This window comes from Coptis chinensis, chromosome 4 (assembly GCF_015680905.1).
Source record: "Coptis chinensis isolate HL-2020 chromosome 4, ASM1568090v1, whole genome shotgun sequence".
NCBI lineage: Eukaryota > Viridiplantae > Streptophyta > Magnoliopsida > Ranunculales > Ranunculaceae > Coptis > Coptis chinensis.
Window position 1 is genome coordinate 2,365,707 of NC_141459.1, and position 21,265 is coordinate 2,386,971.

The following is a 21,265-nucleotide window of genomic DNA, read 5'->3' on the forward strand; positions in this document are numbered from 1 at the left end:
GTTGACGTTGTCGTGTAATTACGTTCGGTGTTTTTGTTCGACCAGACCTTAATCTCATACAAGGCTAAGACCAAAGTTAGCTAAACACGTAAACACTCCAAACAATCCTGATATACTAGTATAAACCTCTAACAGGAGATGCGAGGTGTGGAAGAAAGGAATACCTGATTGCGTCCTTGCTTCGCTTATGAATAACGTCTTGTTTCTGGCGTGCTTTCGGTGTATATAACAAGTTAGAACACGAAAAACTTGAAAAATCGAAGTTGAATCAAAACGTGGAAATACGGCAAAATTCATTTCGGTAGATGCGCTTCGGTGTAAACTTCGAAGTTACAATGTTTGAGCTGGGTTGCTTTTCGGTTTGAAGCGCTGGTCGGCCTTCGACTTCCAATAACTTTAGCAGGTGCGCTCTCCTTTGAAGCGCATGAAGCGCGCCCGTCAATTTTTTTTCGAGGAAGTTTAATCTTTGAAAAAGACAATCACGTTAGAATCGAACAAGGGTGGGTGGGTTTAATGGGACTTAAAAATGACTAATTATAGTAAGAAAACAATGCTAAAGGTAACTAAGACGGCATCGACGCCATTTGATAAACAATAAAAGATAAAGTTTACCTACGAAATGAACGATAAAACTCAAAACGTAAGTAAACTAAAACTTAATTACGTGCCTAAATTTATCAAAGATTGTTCTACTCTCGATCTATTGAGCGGATATAGTGGAGTAGGAAGTTAGTTCCACTCCTAGTCCTTCCCATCTTTGTGTTTTCTAGTCTAATTACTCTACTCTAAGTCTAATGAGAGATTTACGAAATGATAACTAGACTACGATGCAACTACCCACAAGATGCAACTAGTCGACTATTTAAACAATTATGGGAATACTACGCCGATTCTATGATAAGGAGTTAGAGGGGATTGATTCCACCTTAGCTCAACTTAATCCATCCACTAACCAGATAAAATCGTAATCCGAAATTGAATCGCCCATGAGATAATCAACTGGTTATTCCTAATCCCTAATTACACATGGCATTTCTACCAATTCATAACTAGCATGTGAACGATTACACCCATTCTCATGGTGAACTAATAATTTCTAGAGTGGAAAGGAAATTACGACTATTCAACATTAACACGAATTAAGCCTTCATCAAGGCTTTGCAACCCCTTCTAATGGAGGTTTAGCCGAGAATCATCACGCTATCATTCCCAATCAAATTCGAACAAGACATGATATAAAGATTGAAATTTGCTTAATTTAAACTTCAATAGCAACTACTCATGCAAGAATTATTTCAATCTAATTAAGATAACTATTGAATCTAAGAATTAAACTAATTAAGTAAAGGAAATGAACTAGATTATCAAGAACACTAATTTATTAATCTAATAAAAATCAATACAATAATGTAATACTGAATTTAAAACAAGAATAAAAACTAATTAATTTAATCTAAAACTGGATCTAGAACTAAGGTTTAATGGATACTTTCTATTCTAAACTCATTTATTTTCTAACCTAACTATCCATCTCTACAAAGAATCAAACTTTTGTTTTTATACTTTCAGATCCAAAAATCGTGCATGGGCTTGGAGCCATGTTTTGGGCCAGAAAATCGGGCCCAAAACCCAATTCTTTCAGTCCGAAAAGGGCTCTTCAGCTGGATTTGGCTTCGACAGACTTTTCGTCCACTTATGCTCCTCTAATTGGATCAGGGCTTAGACCATTGGAAACCTCTTTCCGAGCCGGTCGTTTTGACATAAGGTAGGCCCAATTCCGAGGTCTGAGTCCAAAGATACGGCCTTTGGAAGTTCTGCTGACTTTGTGTGCTGTTTCTGCCCGCGTCGACTTTTCAGCTTTTGACCGGGCTTTACAAAGGCTTTGTCTTCTTGAATCTTGGCCTTTAATCACGGAACTCCTTAGTAACCGACATTTGCTCCTTTATCTCACTAAAGTGGCACATTTCTGCACATCATGGACTTTGAAGCCTGAAATGCATAAAGAACACGTAATCAGTATTAACTCTTAATTATTACTCATATAATTGGTCTAAAAGTATGATGGTTAAGGGGTTAAAACTACAGTTTTGGGCTCTTATCAGCAAACCTCAAGGGAATCTTTGAATCATGTTTGTGTTTGCTTTAGCGGTGGTGGTTAACTATTTTTGTTAGGTGTCTAGCTTTACAATTAGGACAAAGGCGCGTAGGGAAGGGGCCGGGAAGAAAATGGAATGATAACTTGTGAAGGAACGAATGCAAAAGATCAAAACCACTGATTTAGTTCAATAATAAGAGGTTTCAATTTTAGACGGGAACACTTAAGGTATTAGCAATAGACTTTGATGACCTTCTAATATTTTAAATATGGTTTAATTTTAAAGTTTGCTATTGGTGAACTTTAGAAACGGGGGATCGGATTGGTAAATTGCTTATAATTTGTATCCATATGGCACATGATCGAATGTTTCTGGTTATACCAATAGTTTCAACACCATAGAACTAACAAATGCATTTTGTGTTAGCATGTGGGGGCAATGCGGAAACTACAAACTGTTAACAGCTCTCACTAAACCTGTAATTTAGTGATATGGGTGACATTTGTCTTCTCACAAAATATTTTCAGTAAATTCAAAATGACTTATAAAATAAAGAGAATAATACACCTAAAATTTATTGAAAATGTAAAATAAAAATATGAAGGAAATTCATAACTCTACCTTTCAAATTTTAAACTTGAGAGAGAAGAGGCTTCAACATGCAGGTAAATTCAATGACTATCCACAAAAGCATTTTATCATGCCAATAGCGAACTAATTGAATATCATATCATTATCTGAAACATTTCATCAAATAAGTTAGTAACAAAATCCGATATTGAACACAGCTGAATCCATGAACACTTAGCCATATGGAAATTTCAGTTCTTTTTATTTTTATTTACCTAAAAGAGTATAAATCTAGTAAAAATAGGCCCTTTTGATATCCACATCATGAACTCAGTTGTGAAGAAAGAGAATCAAATTCTTGGTTGCGTTAGTAGTACATACATTAATACCCTGCCTTTAAAAAAAAAAGAGCTTTTAGCTGTTAAGTAAAGGACACGTTGATTACCGTATTGTTAAACTAAATAGATATGTAAGGCTGCACTTGGTTCAGAGGGAATCAACATAAAATAAAACAGATTTCGTGGACGTCTATAACATTTGTGTGTTTTGGTGCATTAGAAAAGTAAATCAAGAGCTAATTGTTAAATAAACATCATATACGTAACTGAACTTGTTATCCTAAGGTAAGTGTGGGATTTGCTCTGTATTTCATGGTTCGAACCCTACAAATTTACCACCTCAATAGACGTGTACATCCTAACGTAGCATGTTCATTAGACGTACTCATGAGATTGCAGTTCTTTGGTACCAATTACTTTTGAATTATTTACCTCAACACACTCACAAAGTCACAAAGTTGCTTACAGCAGCAACAACATATACAGAATGGTAAATGCATCCAATGCCTAACTATCTCAAACATTAACTATGATATAGAAACAATGGCAAACTTAAATTTCCAGAATAGGGAAAGGTAATCATTTTATTTAGAAATAGATAGCAGAATCCTCACCATAACGCCCTCTGCATCTCTTGACTTGGGAAAAATGATCCAAGAGGGAATTGTAACACAATAACTCCATCCGCTGCGAGGATCATGAGGCCAAATAGTGTCTCTTCCATCCTACATATGAAGACAAAATATTTATTGATGAAAGCACATTGGCAAACAATTGAAAATTGAATAAAAAGCTTACCCATTTCTTAGGTGGAGGACTCCAATCCATCCCTAATGGCAAAGGGGAATTCCCATCGTGTCGATACTTTGGTTGACTTTTCTGCTTTTGCATCATTTTTTCCTTGATCAATTTATGGATGAGGTCATCTTTGATCTGATCAAGATCGAAACTTGAGATGGGTTTGAGAGTTGCCTTCGAGGTTGGTTACAATGGCTACAAATTTATTTAGACTAATGCTTGCGCATGAAACCCTAATGCCATGTTGTTGATAGGGAGGAAGTGAAGAAAAAGTAAGGTGTGAACTAAAAGCCAAGGTTAGCACATCTTCATTTTGGGGAAGAACCAATTCAATAATACGAAAAATTGGGTAGGCTTTCTTTGTTCAGATGTGGAGGAAGGAGATTAGGATAGGCTTTCTATTACTTTCTTCTTATTCACGGGCTGTCTTTCTTAAGTTTGGTTTTTTTTTGTTTTTTATGCGTACAAAAGGGCGTGTATTTCTTTTTTTTCCTGCCGAATGATTACAAAAAGCTGATGTGTCATCCTTAAAGAAAAAAAGGGGATGAGGTGACTTCTTGGGAGCATTCTCAACTACTCAGTATTAATGGTCTTTGATAAGTTAATATCTCATCTCATCTTCTCCTCAATATCTCATATCTCTTTCTATCTCTCTTTATTCTTTCTACTCCATATATATCTCACATCTCTTTCACAGTTTCACTCTCACACTCTCACATCCAAAATTTCAAAGGTTCTAAATTGAAATTCCGGATGAAATTTTGATATATTCTAAAATTTGAAATTTACGTTATTTTATACCACAAATTCAATATATTTACATTTATGAGCATTTATATTTTGAATTGGAATTTTGGGATCAGTTTAATTAAATAAACGCGAGTGGGTTCGGCTTCCGATTATTTATATTTGAACTTTTTGGTTTAATTGAGCTTTCATCTACGCATCAGTCTATTGGGGTGTGTATATTTCAGCCGAGCTTTTAATCGAATTGAGCTCTCATTTATGCAATTATGCATCATTCTGTTAATGCATGATTCAATCTTTATATCTCATTTACATATGTTCACATGCAAAATAGCAAAATTGTATAGTAGATAATTATATGTAACAATCTTTGTACGTATGAACATGCAGCTCACCGTAAATTTCACCCTCATCGAGCGTGCCCAAAAGGCTAGTCTTTCCACTAATGAAAAATCCTCGCCTAACAGTAATGATTGGGTCGCCTGGACTTTTCTATTTCCCATTTTACCCCTAATAACATTTGCATATTACATGTCTCATAATACAATATTAAAGTAAATTTAAATTTAAATTAAATTAGGGGTGCATACGTAATTTAAATCTCATATCATATTCTCATCTCATCTCATCTCATATATCTCATATTCTCATCTAATTAATTAATATCTCATATCTCATATCTCATATCATAACTCATCTAATTTATATACCATCTCATATTTCATATATTTCAGCTTTCTAGTTTTACCCTCTTGGTTTCAATAAAATTACAACACCCATAAAACAAAATTCAACTAAACTAAGTTAAGCCAAGGGTATACATACCATTGTATTTCTTATTTCCTAACATACCCCTATTCAAATATTAATTTTACAATAATTAAATAAAAAAATTTAACATTTCCCATACTATCATATCCCTATTCAAATATTAATTTTACTATAATCAAATAATTTTTTTTTAACATTTCTTGAAATTCCATTGGACCCATTTACATATACTGCTGGAAATCGGGTTTGGATATATAGCTAAAACTCCGCCTACCCAAATATGTACATCCAATTTTTTATATAGATTTTATTTATTTCTAAGCAATATTTAGATTTTGAATCTCAATACAATGAGCACAAATAAAAACTGCTAAATAAATGGCTAAATACTCCTAAAATTATTATTTAATTATTTTAACAATTAGAATGAAATTGTGAGTGTTGGATATTGAAATAAATGTTCATTTTAACAGGGTAATTTATTATTCAAGTTGAAAGTTTCATTTTTCATTTTTTTTTCCCTTTAATAAAACAGATTAACAAATAAAATTGAGTTTTTATTATTAAAAAAATAACTTAAAAATAAATATGAACTTAAGAAAGATAAAATCTTCTATTTATCGAAAACATTATAGAATTTTCCTTTTTTCTTATAAACAAAGAAAATCGAATCCACGCTCATGGAGCGTGCACATATGGCTACTATACTTAAAGTTTACAAGAAGTGACGAAGTGACGAACTTTTATGATACATGTCATTATCAGTAGAAATTTCGCCCCACAATCAATTTTTATCCCCTTGTAAAAGTTTGATATTCCGTCTGAAATTGCAAATACTGACATATTTCATGGAGTGTGCCCAAAGTGTCAATGTATTCGTCACTTCGTCGTCAGTGATGAAGGGCAAACTAGGACATTCCCGTGGTGAAGCGTGAATTACATCATTTTTTTCACCGTGTTTTTCGGCATTACCCAAGACTAGGTATTGCCTGTTTCGAAGTTTTTGTTCTCTAATTGCGAACTTTAAAATCCACATTTTGTGCCAAGGAGAAAAATGTTTTATTGTGATTCTAGCATATGGCTCTGCCGCTCCTAGTCAAATTTTTTATGAAGGAATTACCATACACTACACTATACCAACAATTCCAATCATTTAAACCACTGCATACATACGCACATTCAGAGAGTTCTATTGCCATTTCTAGACGCTATTTTATAGGTCAATATGTCTTCCAAACTGAAATATCCACATGAAAAATCAAATACAAAGATACATGAAGAAGGTTACATCCAAAATCAACACCTCCATAACACCCTTAGGAGTGCATAATCATCATACAATCTTTTTGTAATGAAAATTTGTCCTTCCGAGATGCATGAAACAAAATATGTATCATGAAATGTGTAGAAGTGTCATCCTCCTGTCCTAAATTATTGAAAAGCTCCAAGCATAATCACTATGCTCCTTAGGTTGGCATAACATGTGTTATGCACCTATGTTAAGCAAGCTGCTCCTTAAGATTACACTTAAATAAGCTACAATAGAAATTAGGTAGTCTTGAAGTAATGAAATCATTCAGCAAAACTGGCATACGAATTATAGAATTTTCCTCAATTTTGTACAACACATTGGCAGTAAAAACAAGAATATCACCGTATTTGTAAAAGAAACCACTTGACCAGGAGGTATATCCAAATTTCCAAATAGTGAAGTATCTCACATAAATTATGGGTGTGTGTCAGGTATTCGACCCATATTATTTCCAAGACATGGTTGTCCATGTAAGATAGGTAAAACCAACACGCATATAAGGAGGAAGGTACAAACCAACAAAATGTTGATTTCTAATTTCAGTGTTGAGTGCCCAATGTCACTTAAACAAAACTAAAATGCTCCTGCCATTGACCATCTGTACAAACCACATGTTTTACAAACTAATTGTCTAGAAATGTTGAATTTTCTAGTGACCTAATTAAATAAATGAAATTGTTGGGGAAAAAAGGGATAAAGAACAAATAAATAGAATAATATCAACAGAAAATTTTAACCACAAAAGTTAACAAAATGCTAAGTATTCACTATAGTTTGACATACCAACTCCCCCATTTATGGACTGGGACTTCCATAGGAACCATTTAAGCTCATCATCAATGTCCTTGTTCCTTACAACTTTCAGCCACAACTATTACGGTTGTAGCTCGTGATATTGATTTGGAGCCAAAAAAAAAAACTATAGATGGTTTTTAGAACTTAGGACACCATGGCCTTCATTTGGATTATCTTCTCACTGTGTGGTATTTCGGGTATTTAAAGTTAGCGTTGAATCTTATCAAATATGGATGTTTATATATTTGATTTTAAAAAAAAATTATATATCTTGTTGAACCCATGATAAGTTTATCAATGAGGAATACCATTGCAGGAATTATTTTTTGAATGTATTTTTTTACAAGTTTTATTGTTCTTGAAGTGTACAATGCAAGTTACATCAGGTAGTACCACTAGTTTTTCTAGTAGTTTTGTTTCCTAATGTGATTTATTTGGATGTAATTTGAATACAGATCTATAATTAGTGGGTGTGGTTTAAGGGGAATCTTTTGGAAAGGTGCTGGAGGAATGCGATAGGTCCTATTTCAAGCCTAGAAGCTGCACTTGAAGGCCTCAAGTGTTATGTACTATTGCAGGAAGGCAAGGTATTAGTGGCCTCGAGTTTAGTAGTGTACAATCCTTCGTCATAATGTCTATTTCCTTCATAGTGCAAAAAATATCAGAATTTGCATATTTGGTGTTTGGTGACAAGTCTTAGTTATGTAAAATTTTTTGGTGATGTTAAATTTTAATAAAAGATGATATGATTGGATGAACTTGGAGGTTCCTTGTTGATGCTTTATACAATTGTAGAACAGTAGAATACCCAAAAGAAGGTGACATCTTTATCCAGGTTCAGGTATTCCAACCTTTTAGCGTGGTTTTGGGAAATTTATTTATTTTTGCATACAAAACAATTTTCTAACAGTGAGAAACCGTAACTAAGTTTGCATTGATAACACTTATAAAGGTAGCAAAACCGTTACTAAAGAATAAAAAAATGTTAGGAATTCTATGCATTAGTAAGCACGAAAAACCGTTACAAAAGTCGAGAAACTGTTACTGTTTTTACAAAAGGTTAGCGCAATTAAGGAATGTAAAACCATTAGGAAATAATTATGTAACGGTTATGAACTGTTACGAATATTAATAACGAATTAGAAACGCCAAAGTTGTGCCGCAAAAAAACCGTTACAAATATTTTTAGTAACGGTTTTAAATAGATTAGGTATATCATTTTGGTATAGTGAGCTTTATTAATGAAGGTTTAATGGAGGCCACAAACCCTGATTCTAATTCTAAAAACTAAACTAATGTTGGATAATATAATTGATGCTACCATGGATACTGATAGATGCACTTTTACACGTGTAAAAATATATTTGATTCTCACACACACTCGAGTACACTTGTTCAATTACCTAACTCACATGTATGTTGTAATACATTTCGAGTAAGGGAATCGTTCCACACCTAAAGTTTAGATGAGCACTTGTTTGTAGTTATTTCACTAGAATTTATACCTAGGGAATTTGTGAGAAGGATTTGTGGTTGATTAATCGAACTACTCTACGGTGTTTAGAATTCAAATTACTAAAACTTACAAAAGCAAAAACCGATTTTCTTATGATCCTTAGATTCTACAAATTGCAACAACTTAACTTGATTGTAAATAAAATACAATAACAAAGAAAATTCTACTTATTATTTAGAAAAGATTTTAATTAATTATATAGATTTGAAAACATATTACAAATTTAACTTAATAAAACCAAAAATTACAAACATAGAAACTGCTTTCTACTCCAGACTAAAACTAGCTAATGGAGCAAAAGTTATTTCTTGCTAATGAAGCCTCCTTTTTATAGCAAGAGATTGCTTTCATTTTCTTTACATCCACGTAAATTTTCACCATCCAACTGCATCTTTAAATGAGAGACCTTGATTTTTTTTTAAATCAAGACTTTATGCCACCTAATCAAGCAACCAATTAGGACATTTGTGCCAAAATCAAATAAATTTGTTTGCTACCTAATCATGCCACCAATTAGAACTTTTGTGCCACTTAATTAAGCCACCTAATCATGCCACCAATTAGGACTTTTGTGCCAAAGTGCGTAAAGATCTTTCATGGTTTACTACAGCTTGATTTGTGTGGAAGCTTGACGTGTGAGCTTTATCACCAAATTCTGTGTGTCCGCACAGTAGATCCCTTATGCTTCGACCAGTGGCGGGTCAAAAAGTTAATTTTTAACAAAGTCCCGCCTATGCATAGAGCTCATCGCACTGATTATTCTAATGGTTCACTTGCCGCCATTGGAGTCTAGGTTCCGAAGATATGGGCTTATAAAGTTTGATGTTTTTCGGCACGTTCATCCTATTCTGACTTGAATTTGTCTTTTCTGTTTCACTGGGTTTTAGTTGGGTTTCACGCGGGCTAAATTAGAAGACTTCATGTAGACACCTTATTCCGTGCTTAAATACTGGTTTTTTTTCCCTCATTTTCACGTTGATTGCTCAAACTTGCAAAAACACGAAAATACGATTATTTTATGATTATTAAACACATAATTAACCAAAATGTCATGTCTCTACAGGATTTTATATTACAGTTTTGGGTGCTTATCAAATACTTAAACTTAAAATTAACCACTACTTTTATATAGAACAAGTAAGGTTTTACATATTGTGGTCGAAATTCTATCTCTCCATAGGCTCATAGGCTAAAATATTTCACTAGGGTCCAATAATCAAGGTCCAAATCTATAGTATTTTACTATTTCACACTTTTCATTAACTTATACTACTCCAAATAGGTTTAGGCCTAGACCATTAGAAATCTATTTTCGAGCCGGTTATTTTGATATAAAATGGGCCTCAATCAGAGCTCTGAGTCTAAATATATGACCGTTTAAAGTTTTGTTGACTTTTCAGTAGTTTTCTATTCCGGGTTGACTTTCGCTTGAGTCCTTTGACTTAGGCTTTTTGATGGTTTTTTCTAGGGGTGCAGATGGATAGCCGAATATCCGAATCCGATTCGTATTCGTATTCGAAAAATAGGATATTATCCGAAATTTTCGGATATCGGATTCGGATTCGGATAAATTTTCACATCGAGCAGATTTTGGATCTGGGATCACGGATCTTTGGTACTATCCATCGGATAATATCCGAATCCGATTTAATTAATATAAATATATTATTATATTAAAACTATAAAATATAAATACAAATTTAATTTAGTTTAGGGTTTTTTTTCTTTCTCAAACCTAATCTCAATTCTCAACGCCGCAACCTGCAACCACCACTCAAATTCTCAAATCTCAAATTCTCAATGCACCACCAGGCACCACCGTTCCTCTTCTTCTTCCTCAAAGCACCACCATTCTTCAACACACAAAGGTATGTCAAATTCTCAAATCGTCTGTGTCTTTACTACACTCGTGTATACAGGGCCGGCCCTGCGTTTCAAGGGGCCCTATGCAAGCTCCTGAAAATGGGGCCTATATACTAATTAAAAAATAAGTAACAAAAAAAACTCTCAAAATATTTTTTCTTTCTTGTTTCTTCCCAAATCACTTGTGACTGCCCCAAGGGGGGGACATGGAACCTAACCCCATTGATCAAGCATCACATAGTTCTCTTAGCACAATAAAACTAAAAAGAAAAGTACATTAATAAACTATTAACCAAAAATAGATCTTGATCCATTTCTACTTGCGAAATCACTGATTACACTTGCATAGTTAATTTTCTCTACCAACCCCTTCTCAATGGATAACATGGCTAATCCATTTAATCTATCTTGTGACATGCTTGACCGAAGGTAAGATTTTATCAATTTCAACTTTGAAAAACTCCTTTCTCCAGATGCAACTGTAACTGGTATAGTGAGTAATATTCTGTAAGAAATCCATGCATTTGGAAAACAACTAACTGTTAACTTCAAATGATCCAACACATTAGTTGCCTTCTTTATGCCTTCTGGCAAATCTTCTCTCAAGATCTTTAGTTCAGAAAATAACTCTCTCCCATCAATATCAGATACTGTGTCGTGTTTCAGATACTTTTCAAGATTCTCACAAGAAGCTTTTAAACTAGCATTATTTGCAGACTTCAACTTCTCCAAATCATACAAAAACCCAAAAATTCCTTCAAATTTTTTAAATTCTTCAAATCGACTCCTTAATGAGGAAAGAGCTTGGTCAACTATATAAAGGAAGTAGTGGATTCTGAACAACTCTTCAGCAGATTGTGGCAATTCTTCAGTGACATTATCATCAAACTGCCTCTTTCTACGAATGATGCGTTTTTCACGAAAAACGGGTTCAACTTGCATATTAGCCGCAATCTCCTTAGCTTCCACCATAGCCTCATCAAATCCAGTTACTCTGTACCTTTCAAAATATGAAATGAGTCCTTCCAACTTCTTTATAGCTACATCCATATGCATGTCTTCTTTTTGCAAGAGTTTGCTAACATAGTTAACCTGTGACAATACATTGTACCAAATAATCATACCAACCAAAAATTCAAAATTTTCAAGCTCATGTGTTGCTAGAGACTCAGCATCACTCTTTGTTTTTGGATCATCACTAGTATCAACCAAGTGAAGTAAAGCATCTCGAATCTGTGGAGCCTGCTCTTTTATCGCTGCAACACTGTCCAAACGGCTTTCCCAACGTGTTGGTGCCAATGTCTTAAGAGTAAGACCACCTTTAACCTTATCTTTAAAAACTTGCCATCGCTTTGTAGAAGAAGAAAACACCGAATATATACGTTGTACCACTCCGAAAAAAGATACAGCTTTTGGACAAGAGTTCGCCATATCACATAGAGCAAGATTAAGCGTGTGACAACCGCATGGAGTATAGAATGCTCTAGGATTAACCGAGCAATCTATTCTGTACACCTTTGTGTTTCCCTTTCATATTGGATCCATTATCATAACCTTGGCCTCTTATATTACCAATGTCGAGTTCAAGAGTATCTAGCATATCTTTCAGTTTATTAAAAAGTCCCAAACCTGATGTGTCATCCACCTTCCAAAATTCTAGAAAATATTCTTCTACCTTCGTTGGACTCGTTGAAACATCCACACACCGTACAACAAGAGACATTTGTTCTTCGTGACTTATATCAGGTGTACAATCAAGGATGATCGAGAAATACTTTGCATCTTGGATTTTCTTCACAATCGAACATTTAACCTCACTTGCCAACATTTCTATCAATTCATTCTGAATCTTGTGACCGAGATAATGATAGTGAATTTCACTCTTTTGAATACGTTCGAGGTGTTTCTGGATAACCGGATCAAATTTACCCATCATTTCAATTATACTCAAAAAAATTCCATTATTATCTTCATAAATCTTTTCATGCTTCCCGCGAAATGGCAAATTATTCTTAGCAAGAGTTTTCACAACAACAAGTATCCTCTGTAACAATTCCCTCCAATGTTCCCTTTCTTTCGAAATCTGTTCCTGAAGATGTTTATCAATTGTTTCATTCTTGCCAAGTCGATCCACCAATTCAATCCAATATTTTAGACGTCTTTTATGATGAGGACGTTGTTCATGTTGTTTAAGCCTTGTAGGGAGATTTCTCCAATTGTCATATCCTTCATCGGTCAATCGAGAGGTATTTGCATTTTGCTTGAACAACTTACAAATGAAAGCAATATACCTTGTCTAAAGCGTGTGAATAGACGAGCCAACTTCTATCTTGCTTCTCCCCATTCTCCAAATGTCGAGTGTAATAAGTGGAAGAAAAACGCCTCCCTTCAGAATTTCTAGGAAAATTACCACTATGATCTCTTACTGGACCCTTTTGTACTAGTAAGTCTCTAAAAGTTTGGTCAATCTTATCCCAATTTCCTGGATCATAATAATTCACTGGTCCCTTATAATCATTATTAGCTTGTGCATGTTCTTCAATCACCACATTTCCAAATTCCACATTATCTAATTCTTCACATTCTTCATTAACTCGTTCCTCATTTACCAGCTCTTCAAACCCTTCATTAATCCGTTCCTCATTTACCAACTCTTCATGCCCTTCAAGCATTTGCTCATCATTTATTTCTTCTCCAGTGCCATTGTGATTCTACCTACCTGGCTTACGGATTTGCATTTGAACTCTCTTCTTGTTTCGTGGTCGTAAAAAACTTTTTTATAGCTCCTACTTGAGATTGAGCCATTGCTTCCATTCTTTGTTTCTTTTTCCTTTTTTCATGACCAGAGGGATACGTTCTAGTGCGTGCCATCGAAAAAATCCGACAAAACAACAACTTGATAATAAAATCAACTAAAAGTAACTAAATCGGTTTGTTTTATGAACTAAAAGTAATAAAATCAAGTGCTCAATTGGTACTAAGAGATTAAGAGAAGAATCTTACTTGTTTTTGAACTTGAGATTGTTTCGTTCTGTGGGAGAAACGGTTTGGGTTCATTGGTATATAGTTTTTTGTCTTGTTCGGTACTTGATTTGGATTCGCGTTTCGAGTTACGGACTCAAAAAAGCTAAAACAAATCGATTTGGGTTTTCTACTTTTCTATTACGGCTGAATTCTAAATTGGACTTTTGTGTTGATGTGGACTTTTGTGTCTGTGCGTGGGCTATATCATAAGTTAACATAGTAGTGGCTTGAAGTGGTGGACGGGGCCCTTAAAATTAGCAAATATTTGGGGGCCCTATGCAAGGCATTAGGCAACATAGGCCCAGGGCCGGCCCTGCGTGTATAGATGCATTTGCTACTTGTCGTCCAAGTATGCATCAGGTAAAAACATCAGTAAAACTGGTCCCTTAAATCAGAGAACCACCAGTTTGTTATCTACTGACCCTACTCTTACCCTCTATCGAATCAAACTCTTTAATAAGCTCCTCCAATTGCACAGTTGCCCCTATATAGTCACCATTCAGTTGTTATGGTGTCTGACTATCTCTTATGTACCAGGATTGAAGAAGAAACAGTTATGAAATCTTGATTTTTACTGAACTACGACTACTTCCTATGTGTATTTGTATTTCCAAACATGGTCTACTATCGAAACCATAAACTCAACTTTGAGTTAATTGTTTAGAGGATGTGGAATTGAAATTTCAACGAACTATAGGAGAAGCCTTCTTTGAACATGAAGTCTCTTCCTTTCGTTTTTGTCGGCTTGTCAAGATCCTCTCTTTCTTCAACATTAAACACATACACGCCATTCAAATCTTGCAAATTTTTCTTCTCTCTCTGCAAATGTGTAATAACAAACGTACAACAGTTAAACCATTTGGAAATTTTACAGTAACAAACTTACACAAAAGATTTTAAAAAAAAACTTACAGTGTTATAAAAGCATATTATCAACTAATAAAAAACAACCTTCTAAGTTTGAATGCTGATACTATAGCTGTACGAGGACCTGTTATCATCTCTACTGTTCCTTTAAAACCTGTTATCCTCTCTACTGAAATGAAGAAAAGTTTAAAGTTGTTATGTTTATGAAGTTTGACAAGTTGTTCTCTCTCTCAGTATCATTTTTTTTTGAAGAATTTTTTGAATTTTCGAATTTTGAAGAATCTAGAAGTGTTGTCTGTCAGTCTGTCTTTAACATTGACTCTATTTATTGTATTATCTAGGTGGAAATGGCTACCCCAACCCCAAGCAGTGCTGCATCAACTCTTTCACCTAGTGGTAGTGTGAGTCATACGCCTATCAACGAGCCTACGCCTATTGATGCCGATACTGCTGCTGCTAGTATATCGTCAGATGAAAGTGTTGATCCATTGAAAGGTAAACGTTCAAAAGTGTGGCTAGAGTTTGAAATTAAAAAATTAGGAGATGGAACCTCTAAAGCTTATTGTAAACATTGCAAAAGAGTTTTGATCCTAGTAGTAAGTTGGGTACTCACGATTTGAGAAATCATTTGAAAGCTTGCAAGATAAAGAAACGTTCTACTTGGTCAAAAGCTTTTGTGTAATTCATTTAGCATAAAATGAAGCTCCAAAATTAGCAAGTTGGAAATATGACCCACGTACAAGTAAACTTGACTTTGCACGCATGGTTGCTAAGCATGATTACCCTTTTCTTATGGCTGAGCATGAATACTTTAGAGTTTTCATAAATGGTATTTGTCCTATGTTCAAATGGGTCTCAAGAACCACTGTTCGAGAGGATGTCATGCAACTTTACAATGAGTCAAGAACTGAGTTACAAGATTTTTTTGATAAGTTGCCATCAAAAGTTAGTTTTACAACTGATATGTGGACCCCTGACTATCAAAATATTGGTTATTGTTGTGTTACTTGTCATTATATTGATGATGAGTGGGTGTTGCGAAAAAAAATCATTACTTATCTTACTGTTCCTACGTCACGTAGTGGTGTTGTTCTTAGTGAGGTTATCAAGGCTCAAGCGTTGGCATGGAATGTTGATAGAAAGTTATTTGCTATAACCGTTGATAATGCTTCTAACAATAATACTATGGTAGTGGAGCTCAAGGATTGGCTTAAGAGGAAAGGGGTTTTATGTCTTGATGATAGTTTGTTCCATATAAGATGTAGTGCCCATATTTTAAATCTTATTGTGCAAGATGGATTGAATGTGATTGCTCCTTTTATTGTTAAGATTCGAGAGAGTGCTAGGTATGGCAAGAATTCTCAGAGTAGACATGAAAAGTTTTTGAATGCATTAGCTCAAACAAGGTTAACTGGGAAAGGGGTTTCTATGGATGTTCCTACAAGATGGAACTCTACTTATGACATGCTCTGTAGTGCCATCCGAGTGCGTAGAGCCTTTGAGCGTTTGGCAGAGTTAGCTTCCGACTATAAGCATTTACCTTCTCCTGAAGAGTCGGAAATGGGAACTAAAATTTGTGAGTGTTTGAAAGTTTTCAATGATGCTACACTTCATTTATCAAGGCCCAATACCCAACTGCAAATTTGCATTTTAAATATGTTTGTGATATTCATCATGATATTCTTGAGTGGTTAGACTTCGATTTTTATTATATCCATTGATATATGGAAAAGGCTATGAAAGAAAATTTTGATAAATATTGGAGTGAATGATAATTTATTGATGAGTTTTTGTGTTATACTTGATCCTTGTTATAAGATGGAGTTTATTGAGTATGCCTTTACTATGATTTATGGTAAGGAGTCTACACAAGAAGAAGATGTGAAAAATTCTTTGAATGAGTTGTACACCATGTATGCAATGTCCGATTCTTCTATGGTTGATGTCGGATCATCTTCTAGTTTGTTGAATTCATTTTTGGTGACCAAGGGGAGTTCTAAGATGGATGAAGGTTTCCAAAATTTCCACTAAACAACGCTCGAAAGTTCAAAAGTTCTGAAAACAGAGTTGGAGAAGTATCTAGAAGAAGATTTATTCCTATTTGATGCTAATGGGAAAGGTTGTGACATATTGGTTTGGTGGAAAAACAATGGTCCGAAGTTTCCTATATTAGCAAGGATGGCATGTGACCTTCTAGCAGTTCCTGTGTCGAGTGTTGCTTCAGAATCTGCATTTAGTTCCGGTGGTAGAATAATTACCGACTCTTGTTCATCATTGGGTGTTGATTCTGTGGAGGCGTTGGTATGTTTGAAGGATTGGTTGCCTAAACTTAATGGTAACTTCCTTCTCTTGAACTTTATTTAAGAATATATATATATTCAAGAATTACATTATGTCTAACTTTCTTTATATCTTAATTCATTTATGCATTAGTACCGATCGATTGTTGGCTTGGATGCTTGACTTGTGATAGAACAACTTTTAGTCTAGACACTATGAAACAAGGTAAGAATAAGACTAGTAAGGTTAATTTATATCTTGTCTACTTTTTTAAGTAATTAGTGATACATATGTTTCTTTATGTTTTCGTGAAGTATTTAATTATTTATTTTCAAATATAATCTCTAAATGAGTTGGTTGTGATTTTACCTCTATGCAGGTGTTAATGTGTTAATTGATTGGAACCGTTTTGGATGCGAAAAATGTTGTATGGGCAGGGGCCAGATTTCTATGTTTATGTAATAGAGATGATCTCTAGTTTGTAATAGATTTCTATGTTTGTAATAGGTTATGAGGGTATTTTCTTAAGTTAGAAGTATTTTCTTAATTAAGAGGTTGAACTGTTGAAGTTTGTTTAACATGTTAATGAAGCATGAATTGATGAACTGCTATGTTAATGTTAATTTAGTGTTTAACAGGTTGATTTTGATGAATAAGGTACTGCCGTAGCTTTTAACAGGTTAATTTAGAACATGATTTGGACTGTACCAGGTGATAAGGTCCATGAAATCACGAAAGCCCATCACGAAATCATGAAAGCCCATGTTTAGTGATCGGATCGGATATTATCCGATATCCGATTCGGATATCGGATATCGGATTCGGACATTATTTTACACATCCGGTCGGATTCGGATTCGGATTCGGATGTGAGTAATAAATTTCGAATTCGGATTCGGATGTAGGCATATCCGAATCCGAAACTATCCGTCTGCAGCCCTAGTTTTTTCTTCATAAATCTTGGCCTTTCTCCATAGTTTTCACCTAGCAATCAATTTAGTTTCTTTTTATGCACAATTGACATCATTTCAACACTTATTCAACTCCAAAGCCTGAAATATATAAAAGCAAGTAAATAGTGATAAACTCATATTATTAATAACATAATTGGCCTAAGTAGAATACTATTAAGGGGCTTAAACTACAGTTTTAGGTGCTTATCACCTACGTCCACAAGAGTAAATCCTTTTATAAGTATAGGAAAATAGATTACAATCACTCCTCTCAAGTATCTCCAACTTACTAGATCTCTCTTCACTTATCTCTCTCCTTACAAGTTTTTTCTCTTTGCTAAGATTTTCTCTCAAAATTGGTTTATCTGAAAAACTTATGTTACTCAAAAACCGAAATTTCGTTTTATAGTGTTATGAAATTTCGGCGAGTTGTGAAATTCCAGTTCCATCCGACATGCCAATGTCGAGATATCGACTTCCATTCGATGCAGTGGCTTCGAACTGCTTCTTTTCGGTTCAATGTGCTTAGATCGTTTGAGCTCAATTCCAGAATCATTAGCTTCAAATGATGTGTGCAGATCAGTCAAGCTCCTCAGAGCCGATCCCATGGGTTCGTCCAACAACACGAGTTCGATGTCACCAGCTAGGGGTGTCTCTTTTTTCCGAAAATCCAAATTTTCCGAATTCCAATCCGATACTTTTCCGAATTTGGCCATGATATTTGTGTTCCGATATCCGATATCCAATTTTTCCAAAAAATAATTTGATCGGAATTGGATGTGTTTTCAAATCCGATTCGATCCGATTTTCAATTAATTTTCGAATTTTTAACATATAGCGATCTATTTCATATAGTTACTAAATTAAAACTGCAGATAATTTACAAACCAAATAAAAACCCTAAATAAGTAGAATATTGTCTCTTTCACAATTTCAAAAAATCAATATTGCCATTCTAATACATGTTTCAATTTCTCCCATATTTCTATTTACTGAATTAATGCATTAACATGAAGAAAAAACTTGCTGAATGAACGTGTTAAAAGGTCTAACTTGTTTACTGAATTAATATATTTCAAAATAATTGCTAAATGAATATATTAATTGGATAAAAAATGGTTATCCTTAAGAGAATCCGATTATATAATTTAAATTTCCGATTTACTTCCGTATTTTGCAGATTCTGAAATTTCTGAAAATTTTCCGATTTTCTGAACTTTCTGAATTCGGAAGAAAAATTGTCATCCGAAAAAAATTGGAAATTTTTCCGAAAGCCCTTTATCCGATCCGAAGTCACCCCTATCACCAGCACATGGTGAGGGTGCCCAACAGATTGAACACTTGCACTTGTGCAAATAATATTGTGCAAGATTGCATCAGTTGCATGTATAACTTTTTATCAAATTTAGAATAACTACTTTTTGTTTTTGTTTTTGTTTTTGTTTGTGTTTGTACAATTAAAGCCCAATTACCCAACACGTACTGTGTCTAGTGGTGTCAAATGGGCCGGGCCGGGCTGGCCCGGCCCTCAAATAATGAAGCCCTCATGCTTTGGGGGGGCCCTTCTACCCTCATTTACTTTGAGGGCGGGTCGAGGTCGGGCCAATGCTTAAATCTCGAAGCCTTTACCGCCCCTCAACCCTCTCGAGAGGGCTTGAAGGGTCGGGCTTGAGGGCCAAACGTGAGGGCTGGATACTATGTTATACATTTGATTTACAAAATAAATTTAGAAACATTAGTTAAAAATGATAAAATCGAATGCACTTCACAATTAAACCTTCAAACTACTAAAAAAACTTGTTAAAGTTGTATTAGTCAATTAAGATCAATTAAATTCATTTCATAAAATATTATAATTAAATTATAAGGTTGACAAACTTAATAGATAAACGTTTTTTTAAGTGATTTTTAGCATATTAATATTAAAATAAACTATATTGTAAAAAAAATTATTAAAATATATGTAATAAATGTTGAGGGCCTAATGAGGGCCGGGCTTAAGGGAGGGCTTAAGTTTCAAAGTCTAGGCCCTTACCCTCCCCTCAAAGGCTTGAGGGCCGGGTCGGCCCAGCCCACGAATGTGTGAGGGCCTCATTTTGAGGGCTTTTTGGGCCCATGGGCCAGGTCGGGGCGGGCGGGCTAAGGGTTTGAGGGCCATTTTGACACCCCTAACGTCTGTGTCTGTATCAGAAAGTCTTTATTTTTTTGCACAGATTATCTCGATTCTTGACGTTCCACACCAAATGATGTAAGCAGTTATCTAATGAAGAGGTGGGTTGACTTTTATGCTGAGCTTCAATCGATATTCCGGGCTAAAAATATAAAAGTTTATCCATAAATCATTTTTCCAAATAAAATGTGCTTTGTCGTAGTGGTATCTAAAACAGGTCAAATAAAACGTATTACATCTATACAAATTATGAATAAAAACTAGCGAAAGTAGAAATGTTAATGGTTTATATACTCTTGTGGGGAGTAAGCAAGAACCCTTTATCATCAAATATATATATTGTAATGAACTCCCTTGCAAATCCAACTTCTTTGCTAATTCCGTCAACCACTTAATTCGCATGTGCAAACTCCCTTGTACTTCAATTAATTATTATATATAATATGTTCGTATGCTTTTGATATTGATCTATGTTTTGTTCTTTTCCAATTGATTTTCTTACTTCAGTTTATTCTATTAATTCATCCTAAATTATGAATTGTGATACGATGAATGTGTTTGTAGTGATACTATATAGATAAATAACGCTTTATTGGTTAAAAACTCAACGTATCTCACTAAAAAAAAATCACAAAATAAACTTAAGTTAGTTATAATTTACTTTTTAACATTACAATCCTAAATGAACTTCACTAAAACAATATTCTGATTTTGATAAAGCGTCTACATACTTTCACCCTCTCCCGCATTTATTTGTTTTTATTGCTCAACTATTTTTAGCCTAGATAAAAACTGTGTTGAGATTTATTTGATCTTTGCAAATGTATTGTCTTGGTTATATAAATAATAACTAATATGTTTAAAATCAACTAACATCACGAAATAAATCTAATCAAATAACATCATGAAAAATAAAATACTCTCGATTATGTTTATAAGCATGAAATAATATCTCTAATGTAGTAAGGTAAGTTGTTGAGAATGTAAAAGAAAACAAGAACTTCTATTAGTAAATTATTGCCATTCTGAATAACAACTCTGGCTTTTAAATAGCCATACAATGCAACAACCCTATCTACTATAATCGAAAATGCAGCCCACAATAATAGCCTTGTGGTAACAAACTTTGAATGAATCAACTACTAACGTTAATCCTAGATACTAG

The 21,265-nt window shown here is 34.3% G+C and overlaps 2 protein-coding genes and 1 long non-coding RNA gene across 3 annotated transcripts; 2 read left to right on the top strand and 1 right to left on the bottom strand.

The window, feature by feature from the left end:
• Positions 1 to 10,999: 10,999 nt before the first annotated feature.
• LOC147501155 (uncharacterized) lies at positions 11,000 to 13,478 on the bottom strand. Its single transcript, XM_086603737.1, has 4 exons — positions 13,130 to 13,478; positions 12,361 to 13,032; positions 11,985 to 12,155; positions 11,000 to 11,768 (listed from the first exon to the last, which is right to left on the bottom strand). The coding sequence occupies exons 1-4, from the start codon at positions 13,476 to 13,478 to the stop codon at positions 11,095 to 11,097; spliced, it is 1,866 nt and encodes a 621-aa protein (XP_086459863.1). The 3' UTR covers positions 11,000 to 11,094.
• Positions 13,479 to 16,515: 3,037 nt separating this feature from the next.
• Positions 16,516 to 17,061, top strand: LOC147501156 (zinc finger BED domain-containing protein DAYSLEEPER-like). Its single transcript, XM_086603738.1, has 2 exons — positions 16,516 to 16,708; positions 16,763 to 17,061. The coding sequence occupies exons 1-2, from the start codon at positions 16,516 to 16,518 to the stop codon at positions 17,059 to 17,061; spliced, it is 492 nt and encodes a 163-aa protein (XP_086459864.1).
• A 94-nt stretch (positions 17,062 to 17,155) lies between these two features.
• Positions 17,156 to 17,555, top strand: LOC147501157 (uncharacterized). The gene is made up of 2 exons (XR_015219775.1): positions 17,156 to 17,202; positions 17,357 to 17,555. It is a non-coding gene; the product is annotated as an uncharacterized LOC147501157 (long non-coding RNA).
• Positions 17,556 to 21,265: the final 3,710 nt, after the last annotated feature.

Excerpts from the sequence above, each read along its gene's own strand:
- LOC147501156 (XM_086603738.1), top strand. The coding sequence starts at position 16,516 with ATGGAGTTTATTGAGTATGCCTTTACTATGATTTATGGTAAGGAGTCT. Across the intron at positions 16,709-16,762 it reads GAGTTCTAAGATGGATGAAG|AGTTGGAGAAGTATCTAGAA; the intron begins GTTTCCAAAATT and ends TTCTGAAAACAG.
- LOC147501155 (XM_086603737.1), bottom strand. The coding sequence starts at position 13,478 with ATGCTTGAAGGGCATGAAGAGTTGGTAAATGAGGAACGGATTAATGAA. Across the intron at positions 13,033-13,129 it reads TGGGGAGAAGCAAGATAGAA|GATATGACAATTGGAGAAAT; the intron begins GTTGGCTCGTCT and ends TGACCGATGAAG. Across the intron at positions 12,156-12,360 it reads TGGTAATATAAGAGGCCAAG|GATGGCAAGTTTTTAAAGAT; the intron begins GTTATGATAATG and ends CTTCTACAAAGC.